General features: G+C 37.1%; 1 protein-coding gene across 15 annotated transcripts in view; it reads left to right on the top strand.

The window, feature by feature from the left end:
* FAM168A (family with sequence similarity 168 member A) overlaps nt 1–12284 on the top strand; it is a 242229-nt gene that overhangs the window by 123038 nt on the left and 106907 nt on the right. For 3 of the 15 annotated variants that reach the window (XM_086340705.1, XM_086340692.1, XM_086340691.1), the window contains exon 2: nt 12101–12219. The exons of the other annotated variants lie outside the window; for them this stretch is intronic. In XM_086340705.1, coding sequence (XP_086196831.1) covers nt 12148–12219 — 72 coding nt within the window. In that variant the 5' untranslated portion in view covers nt 12101–12147. The remainder of the gene's footprint in view (nt 1–12100; nt 12220–12284) is intronic. 15 annotated transcript variants of the gene reach the window in all.

Raw genomic sequence — 12284 nt, 5'->3', positions numbered from 1 at the left:
ATACTTAAGTATTTAATTTTCTTTCCTTTTGTAATGATATTTTGTTTTTAATTTTGCATTAACTTGTTCATTGTTAATAATAGAAAAGCAGTTGACTTTTGTAATTAACCTTTTATCCTGCAGTCTTGCTATAATCACTATTAATTCCAGGAGTTTTTTTTTTTGTCAGTGTTTTTGTATTTTCTGCATACATGATTATTTCATTTGTGAACAGATACAATTTTATGTCTTCCTTTCCTACCTGTGTACCCTTGTTACTGAACCCAGGTCTAGCTGCTCGCGGCTCAAGAGCCATTAAAGAGGCCAGGTTGGTGGAAAGGAAAGTTTGCTGTATTTCAGGTGCTGGTGACTAGGGTTGGAGTGGTGGTGAATATTTGTCCAAAGGCCAACTCCCCCTTGACAGTCAGGGGCAAGAGCTTTTATAGACACAGCGTGGGGAGTGGGGCTACATGCAGAAACAGCACAGTCAATTCTGAAAGTCATCTTAAAATTGGTCATTGGTAGTCTGAGCAGCATCACCTTAACTGTTTGTGAAGTGAAAGTCGCTCAGTCGTGTCCGACTTTTGCAACCCCATGGATTATACAGTCCATGAAATTCTCCAGGCCAGAATACTGGAGTGGGTAGCCATTCCCTTCTCCAGAGGATCTTCCCAACCCAGAAATCGAACCAGGGTCTCTTGCATTGCAGGCAGATTCTTTACCAGCTGAACCTCCAGGGAAGCCCTTTAACTGTTTTAGGAACTGTTAATCTTCAGTTCCAGAGTCAGTTTGTCTTCATTTCTTGAGGCCAGTTCTTGGAATTGGTGGCAGCTTATGTCATGACTACAAGCTGTCATCATTAGTTAACTTCTCCACCTGGTGGGGGTTTCAGTATCTATAAGACAGCTCACAGGATATGGCTTAGAATTTGTTCCTTGAGAAGGAACTAAAGGTCCTTGACTCTGCTTAATGACTACATTATTATTATTTGGTCTCCTTTGACTATTTTCCTTTGTTTCTGCATTTTTTTAGTTCTCTGATTAAACTTACTCTTTGGCTGGAGTTTTTCTGCAAAGAAAGGTAGAGTGAGAATATGGGGAGCGGGGCAAGAACCATAGGGTCCTCCTCTGTTTCACCTTTTATATCCTTTTCTGGCCTAATTGCATTATCTAGGACTTCCAGTATGATGTTGAAACAAGTGGTGAGAGGGGCTATCCTTGCTTTGTATGGGATCTTAGTGGAAAAGTTAACAAGTTTCTCACCATTAAGTATGATGTTAGCTGTAGGTTTTTTGTAGATAGTCATTATCAAGTTAAGAAAGTTCTCCTCTCTAGCTTACTGAGAATTCTTATAATGAATGCATGTTAGATTTTGTCAAATGCTTTTCCCTGTATCTATTTAATATGATTATGTGATTTTTATGTGTTTCAGTTCAGTTCAATCGCTCAGTCGTGTCCGACTCTTTGCGACCCCATGAACCACAGCATGCCAGGCCTCCCTGTCCATCACCAACTCCCGGAGTTTATGTGTTTACTAATATTTATTAATATGATTATGTAATTTAATTGATTTTTGAATGTTGAACCTGCCTCACATAGCTGGGATAAATCCCACTTGGTCATAGTATATAATTCTTTTTCTTTTTTAATTTCTTTTTTTTTAATGTAAATTTATTTATTTTAATTGGAGGCTAATTACTTTACAATATTGTATTGGTTTTGCCATACATCAACATGAATCCACCATGGGTGTACACGTGTTCCCCACCCTGAACCCTCCTCCTATCTCCCTCCCCATCCCATCCCTCTGGGTCATCCCAGTGCACCAGCCCCGAGCACCCTGTATCATGCATTGAACCTGGACTGGCAATTTGTTTCACATATGATATTATACATGTTTCAATGCCATTCTCCCATATCATCCCACCCTTGCCCTCTCCCACAGAGTCCAAAAGACTGTTCTATACATCTGTGTCTCTTTTGCTGTCTGGCATACAGGGTAATTGTTACCATCTTTCTAAATTCCATATATATGTGTTAGTATACTGTTGGTGTTTTTCTTTCTGGCTTACTTCACTCTATAATAGGCTCCAGTTTCATCCACCTCATTAGAACTGATTCAAATGTATTCTTTTTAATGGCTGAGTAATACTCCATTGTGTATATGTACCACAGCTTTCTTATCCATTCATCTGCTGATGGACATCTAGGTTGCTTCCATATCCTGGTGATTATAAACAGTGCTGTGATGAACATTGGCGTACATGTATCTCTTTTAATTCTGGTTTCCTCAGTGTGTATGCCCAGCAGTGGGATTGCTGGGACATATGGCAGTTCTATTTCCAGTTTTTTAAGGAATCTCCACACTGTTCTCCATAGTGGCTGTACTAGTTTGCATTCCCACCAACAGTGTAAGAGGGTTCCCTTTTCTCCACACCCTCTCCAGCATTTATTGCTTGTAGACTTTTGGATCGCAGCCATTCTGGCTGGAGTGAAATGGTACCTCATTGTGGTTTTGATTTGCATTTCTCTGATAATGAGTGATGTTGCGCATCTTTTCATGTGTTTGTTAGCCATCTGTATGTCTTCTTTGGAGAATGTCTGTTTAGTTCTTTGGCCCACTTTCTGATTGGGTTGTTTATTTTTCTGGAACTGAGCTGCAGGAGTTGCTTGTATATTTTTGAGATTAGTTCTTTGTCAGTTGCTTCATTTGCAATTATTTTCTCCCATTCTGAAGGCTGTCTTTTCACCTTGCTTATAGTTTCCTTTGTTGTGCAGAAGCTTTTAATTTTAATTAAATCCCATTTGTTTATTTTTGCTTTTATTTCCAATATTCTGGGAGGTGGGTCATAGAGGATCCTCCTGTGATTTATGTCGGAGAGTGTTTTGCCTTATGTTCTCCTCTAGGAGTTTTATAGTTTCTGGTCTTATGTTTAGATCTTTAATCCATTTTGAGTTTATTTTTGTGTATGATGTTAGAAAGTGTTCTAGTTTCATTCTTTTACAAGTAGTTGACCAGTTTTTTTAGCACCACTTGTTAAAGAGATTGTCTTTTCTCCATTATATATTCTTGCCTCCGTTGTCAAAGATAAGGTGTCCGTAGGTGTGTGGATTTATCTCTGGGCTTTCTATTTTGTTCCATTGATCTATATTTCTGTCTTTGTGCCAGTACTATACTGTCTTGATGACTGTGGCTTTGTAGTAGAGCCTGAAGTCAGACAGGTTGATTCCTCCAGTTCCATTCTTCTTTCTCAAGATTGCTTTGGCTATTTGAAGTTTTTTGTATTTCCATACAAATTGTGAAATTATTTTTCCTTTTTTTTTTTTTAATTGGTAAATTTTTGGCTGCACTGGGTCTTCATTGCTGCATTCAGCTTTCTCCATTGCAGAGAGCAGGGGCTACTCTCTGATTGTGGTGCATGGGCTTCTCATTGTGGTGGCCTCTCTTGTTGTGCAGCAAGGGCTCTTGGTGAATGGGCTCAGTAGTTGTGGGCCATGGACCTAGTTGCCCTGTGGCAAATGGGATCTTCCCAGACCAGGGATCAAATCCATGCCCCCTACATTGGCAGGCAGATTCTTAATCACTAGACCTCCAGGGAAGTCCCTATAATTCTTTTTATATTTTTTTAGATCCAATTTACTGATATTTTGTTGAAGACTTTTGCATCTGTACTCATGAGGAATATTGGCTTATAGTTTTCTCTTTTGTAAGGTCTTTGCTTGATTTCAGTATTAAGGCAATTCTGAATTCATAGAGTGAATTGGAAAGTATTCCCTCTGCTTCTATTCTCTAAAAGAAATTATAAAGAATTGGCATGATTTCTTCCTTAAATATTTGGTAGAATTTACCAGTCAACCCATCTGGGCCTGGTGCTTTCTGTTTTAGAAGATTATTAATTATTGATTCAATTTCTTTAATAGATACTGGTCTATTCAGATTGTTTCTTTTTGTTTGAGTTTTGGCAGATGGTCTTTAAAAAGATTTGGTCTATATTATGTAGAGTTGTTCATAATATTCCTTCATTAGCCTTTTAATTTCTATGGGATCTGTAGTGATGTCCCTTTTTAATTTCTGATATTAGTTATTTGTATCTTTTTTTCTTAGCCTAGAGACTTACTGATTTTATTGATATTTTTGTTTTGTTGGTTTTTCTCTATTGTTTTCTTGTTTTCAATTTCAGTGCTTTCTGCTCGAATTCTTTTTTTTTTCCTTCTGTTTATTTTGGATTTAATTTGCTCCTCTTTTTCTATTTTCCTAAGGCCCACTGCCTTTTTCATAGGCATTTACTACTATCAAGTTGTGACCTATGTTGAGAGGAATGGTTCCAAATCTTATACTTGTGTAATTGATCCCCCACTTGAATGGCTTATGCTTCCTATCGTATGTTGAAACAGTACAGAATATGCCTTCATGTTAAAAAAAAAAAACACCCAGGGTCATGTCAGGTATTTCAAAAAGTGATTCCCTGAGTCAAAACCAAGATTTTGCAGTATAAAAGATGCTTACGAGATGTTTTCCCCAATCTCCTCAAGGGACAGAAATATTTATTTTTGCATTTAGGAGTGTACTTTCAAAGAACTAATGGTCAAGCACAATCTATCATGATACACATGACTTCTGTCTCCACTCATCCTTTCCCCCCCGAATAAACACTGGTCTTTAAATGTTAATATATGGCATATATTTCTTTGGGATTTAGAAAGCTATGAATTAAAATAGTAAAAAGAGCAATAGCCTTTAGCAGTCAGCTGACTTGGATTATAGGCTAACTGCATGAAGTGTGATGAGGGTGTACAGAATGGGATGGGGAGAAATTACTTAGCACTCAGTTGCATTTTTAAAAATGTATATAGACTCATTGACCTTGAAGGTGCTTTGCACTCTAAGTTTTCTGTGACCACATGCTCTTGCCTCTTCTAAGTCCCTGTAGCAATCTGTATTTTAAAAAAATAATTTATCAGTATACTTCTAATTATTTGTTCCATATATGTCTTCCTCACTAGTCAGCAAACTCCATGAGGCAGGAATCACATCTGTCTTGTTCATCATTAGGCATAGAAAGACTTAAATATTTTTGGATGAATGAAGAGTTTTCTACAATGCAAACATTCTGTAAAAGTTCCAGAAGCCCATTGATTCATTTAGAGGTTCTTTAGACATTTACTTCAAGGCACTGATTTAGAGGTGAATTGCCCTTGATCTCTGCCCTGAAGGCACTTGAAATCTATTAGAGGAGATGGGCATGGAAAAAAAAGTTGTAGTACAAGTTTGTATGAAGTTCTGCAGCAGCCTGGAGGAGGTGAATAATTTACATTTAAAAATTAAACTCAGTTTAGTGTTTGAAATATATTACTGGAAATATAATAGCATTCAATTCCAGCAATAATTTAAAGTTGGAAAATTACTTAAATTTATTCTGTCATGGTACAGGAATGGGGAGCTGTTAATCCCAAGTATATTCATTTTGAGATGTGTTCTATCAATATCAGTTTATCAGGCACTTTCTCAACCATTTATCTAACCACTTATCTATTATTTCTTTCAACAATCTGTTAAGACAAATGGTACAATTCCCCATTTTATAGATGAAATCGAAATCAGAGCAGTTAAATAACTTTCTTGAGGTAGCACAGCTGGTAAACAACAATGCCAGGGCACACTTAGGTCTTTTGGCAACAAGCTCAGAGCTCTTTGTATTATATTATAGGCTCATTTTCTAGGTCGCTGTAGTCTTCCCTCAAAGGGCCAGAGTTCCTAATGCTTGTGAGCTTTCTAAGATTCTGATTCTTAGGACTCAGCCAGAATGCCATCTTTCATGATGCTTTTCCTATGAGAAGTGGTTTCTTCAGCCTCATTTTTCATTTATTAATATTCTTATGGCAGTTTTACTTAAGTGCTGTGTTTGACTAACTTTCATCATTTCTCCTACTTAAAATCCTCTTGAGGGGAAGGCAGCTATTCTGAATATTTCTGTATTAGTTCATGGGCTTTTATAATTTATATTATATTTTATAATTTATGTATCATGAATGGTTATAGTTTTTCATACCTTCACTAGAATTCTTTTGTTAATTAAATAGATTGAGAGTGGCACTTTTTCTTTTCCTTCTTTTATTAATAGTTATTTTCTTTGGTTTATAAGAAGTAACATAACTGTTGAAGTGTTCTCCCTTTCTGGAATAAATGTCTTATAGAAGTCACTATAATTGGCCAAAGGGAGCTATTTTGAGGTAAAGTGAATTATGGTACCTCTTCTTCATACCTAGAGGTAATGGCAAGGAAGTTGCTGACAGGGAAGTACTTTTTCATTCTGTTTCTTTAAAAGGACATTTGTCTTTTCCTGTTAATCTATAGGTAGGTACAGAATTAAGCTTTGGGGGCTTATATTAATCTTTCTTTGATTAGAATATTTACCTTACTGGATTCTTGTGAAGATCAAATGTATAGGAGGAGCAGCGTATAGAAGATCATTTGGACTTACAAAGTGCTGTGCAGACAGGAGTATGGTTTTTTATCCTCTAGAGTAATAAATAACTGCTATTTCTGAACTAGCTAAAGCACAGTTCTTCACCCAAACCGTGTGCCTTTTTTTGCCTTTGACAGCATAGACTCCTATTAGAATTTCTCGGTCAACCATCAGGTTCAGTGTCGCATTTTTTTCTCCAAAGGCAGTTGCATTATGCCAGGTGTTTTCATATATTTCATTTAATTATCATAACAACTGTAAGGATGCTAGTGTTGCCTCCATTTTAAAGTTGAGTAAATCAAGGGCCATTGAGTTCAGATAACTTAGCCAAAATATTAAGTGGCAGAGTGCAGATTTTATTTCATATATTCTGGGTTCATTTTTTGCTAACCCTTATATTAGTGAGGACACACAGAATTATACTGAGGTGTCAGATTGGCCACAAGATTTGAGTGGCATAACATGACAAAAATCTGTGGAATTCTTGCTTATATGAATTCAGTTTCAGGCCAGGTGACTCTGGAGGGCAGTTGTCCTCCAGGAAGTGATGACTAGCACATTTATGCTGCTTTTGTCTTGTGCTGCCACAATCCCAACTTAAGATCTCTAGGATGTCTTTGCAGAAAAGAGAGAGAGGGAGGGAGGGAGGAAGTCCATGCCAGAGCTGGAGGGTCATACACCAGCTTTTGAATACTTCTCCCAGAGTGTAAGACATGTCACCTTCATTCATAGATCATTAGTGCTACCTAACTACAAGAGATCTGGAAGCTATGGGGGTCTGCCAGACCACTTCACACAGATGTTTCCCAGGGGGAGTTATTTTTACATAGAACATGTTTCCTTCTAACTTGCATTAGGGATAATTTAACATGTCTGAGCCATGTTTTATTCTGTGAGTGCCTCGAGGTCAGGAATTAAATTATTAAATAAGCTATAGAAATGATCCCTGAAAGTATAGTCTTTAAATTATTAAATGAGTTAATTTTTCAGTTCAGTTCAGTTAAACATTGAATACCTGCAATTTCAGGCTCTGTTTTCTTTCCAAAATATATAGCCTATATCTATTGTCTATATTATAGGTAAGTAATAATAGCTAGATAGTTCTAGATTTTATGTTCCTTGAGGGCAGTATAGAATGGTGGTTAAAAGCATTGATTTTGAAAATGTAGGATTCTCGGTCTGTCACTTCCTAACTTTCTGATTCTCTGCAGATTTGTTTTGGTCATACTGCGTGGCTTGTGGGATTTTGGTTCCCCGACCAGGGATTGAATCTTGGCCCTTTGCAGTGAAAGAGCAGAGTCCTAACTAATGGACTGCCAGGGAATTCCCAAGTTGTTTTTTTTTTTTTTTTTTAACAGTTTTATTAAGGTATAATATACAATAAAATCCACTCTTTTAAAGTATATAATTTGTACCTTTTAGTATATTCACAGATTTGTGCAACCACTACTTCTAATTTAAAACATTTTATTATATGGGAAGAAACCTTGTACCTGTTAGCAGTTACTTCCTATTCTCCCTTCCCCTAAGCCCCTGGCAAACACCATACTACTTTCTTTCTATGTGGATTTACGTGTTCTGGATTTGGGCAAGTTATTTAACCTTTCTGTGCCTTGGTTTTCTCATTAACAAGGTAGGGACAATAATACTTAATCAGCTTATTATAAGTGTGATATGGGAGCAGGAAGAGTTAAAGGACTTGGAATTGTGTCTGACACATAATAAATGCTATGTGTTTGTTGTTGTCAGGTTGTATTATTATGTTCAACATTATCATGATCATTATTTTGTTCCCTTTGTAGAATTGGACTCATGGTAGACACATTTATCTGATTTCCTCTGGCTCCTCCTCTGTGTCAGATTTTAGGGAATCTTAAATATGAATTAAAATCCCTGCTCTCAAGTTGTTGACAGTTTTACAGCAAAGACAGATATAGAAAGAGTATATACATATATTCTAATGCAGGCTAACCTTGTGAGGTGGGGATTCTTAGTCAATATGATTATAGATGATAAAGCTGAGACCCAGTAATGTTAAATAACTTACCCAGGGCCATGTAGTTAATAGGTAGTTGAGCTGGGATTTGAACCTGAGTCTGACTGATTGCAAAACCTATTTTTACTATTTCTGATGCTTACAAAACAATTTACTGCTACTTTTCTAAAATTTTAAGCCCTACAAAACAAAAACTGTTTTCAGCTAAAAGAGCTTGAGACTCAGCACATACTTAAAAAAATTCAACTACTGGAGCCCTGCTGTTTTATTCTTTCCTTTACCTGCTCTGGCAAGGAAAAATAAAAAGAACAAACCAAAAGAAAAATAACTGAGGACTAAGAAGACCTAAGATGTGGCCTCATCTCTGGGTGAGACAGGCTGTCTCATTCAGCTTTGTCCATTATCTTTCTTGCCAGGCTCCTGTCCAGTCCCTCTCCCTTCTCTGGTCAGTGAGGCTCCATTGTATGGGCAGGGACTTTAGGACCTCAGTGGAGAGTTTTGCAGAGCTTCCTGCAAGAAATGTTCCTGTAGTTAGCCATGACCTCCTGGCAGCAGTTGTATTCATCATTAGGCTTCAACTTTCCCATCCCCCTTTTGAGGTTCCATTGAATCTGCCAGTCACAGAGCAGCTTCCATTGAATCCAGTAGCCTGTTTCTGGTTACGTTAGGCATTATCTGTATTGCACTTTTTGGCTCACCTCATTAATAAGCTAGTTCTGTGCTTATTTTCTACAGAATATATAAGCTGACAGAGCCGTTAAAAGCCCCTAACCCAAGGAATTCCCTGGCAAGTGAAGGATGCTGGAGAATAGAGGTTGGGGCTAGGTTTTAAAAAGCTTAAAATTTAGATGTGAAGATTTTACTTTTATTTCCATTAATAGCATGGTTTATGTTTATTTCTTCTTTGAAGATGCGTTGTGGGAACCCTGGATGGCAGCTGAGTAATGAACTCTCTGCCTTTTTACACTGTACAGATTGAAGCTTTGTTTTAAACGTTTCACTTTGACGAACTTACCATATGTAGCTCTAGCTGTTCTTGAGTGGCCTCAGAGGTCCATGACATGTCATCATTTCCCACTTTCCTGAGGTGAGCGTTTGAAAAGTATTTGATGAGGCAGTCGTGGCATTTCTAAATTTGAGGATTCTTAAGCCATCTCTGGGGATTTGTTCACAAATGATATGGTTTTTAATATATTCCCTTCCCACATACTTTATACTCAAGTCCACAGTTGGCCTATCCTGGGTTCTGATCGTACAGCTATTCCCTGACTTGTCTGTATGACCACTGATAAGTCTCTTTCTCTTAGTTCTTGTATCCATAATAACAATGATGCTGACTGCATAATCTCTTAAGACTCTTGTGGTTCTGATATTTTAGGACTCCGTATATGGGATGCAGATCAGCCTTTTCTTTGACATTCTTCATGTACACAGATCATAATGTATTAAAACATATTTGTACCACGGTGACTACACACATATTGGCTTATTCATCACATGCTTATAAAACAGATCCCATTGATGATCATGCTACTGTTTTTTGAGTATTTTTTTGGTGTCCTATCCTTTTTATGTTTTCTTCTGCCTTCATGTTCTGGCTGCACCTTCTGTCATCCTGTGGAGAAGGCCAGGCCCAGATACCACTGTGTTCCAGCAGTATCAGAAAAGCATACAACAGAGAAACACAACCAGCTTACTTCAATTTAAACTGACCTTCCTGCTAGCTACAGATTATCAACTCCTGCACAAGCAGCCTGTAGGGCTGGAAGGAGGGGACAAGGCAATTTTGTCCTGACTTGGTGGAAAAACCCCAAGCCTTGCCTCTCCTGTCAGTTGCAAGTACATAGCTTGAATTTCCACTCCTGCTTTACTGCAGTATTAAAGATGTTTGGAAGGAGGCCAGAGATGCAAAAGAAGGAGATAGCTATATTTAGAAAAATGTTGTTTAAGATAGCTGTCTTTGGACATGTTTTTCCCTCATTTTTATTAATTTGCTGCATAGTTTTGATTATGAGCAATAGTAAAAAGTATTCCAAACATTTCATAGCAGTTTAAATTTCAGAGCTATTTTTCTCCTTATCTAACACATCTTTATAAACAACCTGGAGATGATGCATACTATGAATAGTTACTTTTTATTGAGTACTTACTATGTGCCTGACACAGTGCTGAGTGCTTTACATGTATTATTTAACTTTTATATCAGCTGTAAAAGTGGTTTTATTACCATCTGAAACAGATGAAGATACTAGGAACCAAAGGGAGTAAGTAAGTAAGGTGCCCATTCCCATAGTTAATATGTGATGGAGTTATGATTTGAATCTAGCCAACAGTGCCTGGCTTCACAACTGCTGGTTCTGTTAACTTCTGAGTCTTACAGACTCTCTAGGAGGTATAGCTGGAGAAGGGCATGGCAACCCACTCCAGTATTCTTGCTTGGAGAATCCTGTGGACAGAGGAGCCTGGTGGGCTACAGTCCATAGGGTCGCACAGAGTGGGACATGACTGAATGTCCCATAACACACAGCATAGCAGGTATACCATTGTATTTTTCTTAGTAGAGAGATTATACCTTGTCAAGAATCACATGGCATATATATGATAAATGTAGGACCTGAAGTTTGATCATTTGATATAAATCTATACCCCTGGTTTTTTTGCTTTTATTTTTAGCTATCTTATATTTATATCTTAAGAAGATGAACCACTTAATGTTCTTTTGGATTAGTCTTTAAATTTATAAATAAATTATTAAAAGGGCTTACTTAAGATGCAAAGAAAAATAAGATGTTCTCAAGGAACTAATAATGGATTGTAAGAAAAAGAAATGCAAAAAATAAGTAATTTTTAAAAGTTAAAAAATTAAAGATGAAAAAAATAAAATGAAAAAAGATGTGTTAAATAAAGAAAAATTAGGAAAAAAAGAAAATATTAAAAAAACACAGGTATAGAATGAGAGGTTCTCTCACTATATATTAAGTGGGGAAAACCTCTAACTTAGTGGTTAGGGCTATGAGTGATTTAAAAAAGGGAAATAAAATTGTGAGGTATGGTTTAATAGGGAGAGGGTTTATTTGGGGGGAGGGTGTTAAGTGTACTATATAATAAACACAAAACTGTCTTAAGTATGAGTAGGAAAAAAATTTTTGGAGCTGTGTTTTGTTTTTGTAGGAACACAACTCTGAAATGTTCATGTGAATAGGAAAAGCAGTGTATTTGAAACTTTCATGAATTTATCATGTAGTATATTTGTGTTTTCAGTGCCTAGCTTACATAAATGTTTATTGAATGAATGAATTTTGGGTCTGACTCTGGAGGTGTAGGGGTGCTGTCATTAGTATTGTAATACAATGTGCTATAAAGGGCTAAAGATGGAATCTTTAATGAATACCTAGTCTAGCTTCTTCTTCTAACTGATGTGAGAAGTGGGATCCAGGGAGTGGAAGTGACTTTTCTGGTAAGTTATAAAGGAGAACTAGAATTCACTGCTCCTGGCAGCACTAACGATTTTCTGGAATAAATTGCCAATATTTTCAGAGATTTCATGAATACAGGTAAAATGTATAGAGTAAATATTGTTGAAAGTATTTTGATTTACTGACTTCTTTACAGATAAAGTTAGGCTATAATGGTTTGTTCTTTTCTTCTTATTTCTGCAGTTGTGTATTCAGTTCAGTCGCTCAGTCATGTCTGACTCTGCGACCCCATGGACTGCAGCACTCCAGGCTTCCCTGTCCATCATCAGCTCCCAGAGCTTGCTGAAACTCATGTCCATCAAGTCAGTGATGCCATCCAGCCATGTCACCCTCTGTTGTCTCCTCTTCCTCCTGCCTTCAATCTTTC

This window comes from Bos grunniens, chromosome 15 (genome assembly GCF_055505025.1).
Source record: "Bos grunniens cultivar Pamir isolate PY7600 chromosome 15, Bosgru_T2T1.0, whole genome shotgun sequence".
Lineage (NCBI taxonomy): Eukaryota > Metazoa > Chordata > Mammalia > Artiodactyla > Bovidae > Bos > Bos grunniens.
This window is presented reverse-complemented; position numbering and strand designations above follow the sequence as displayed.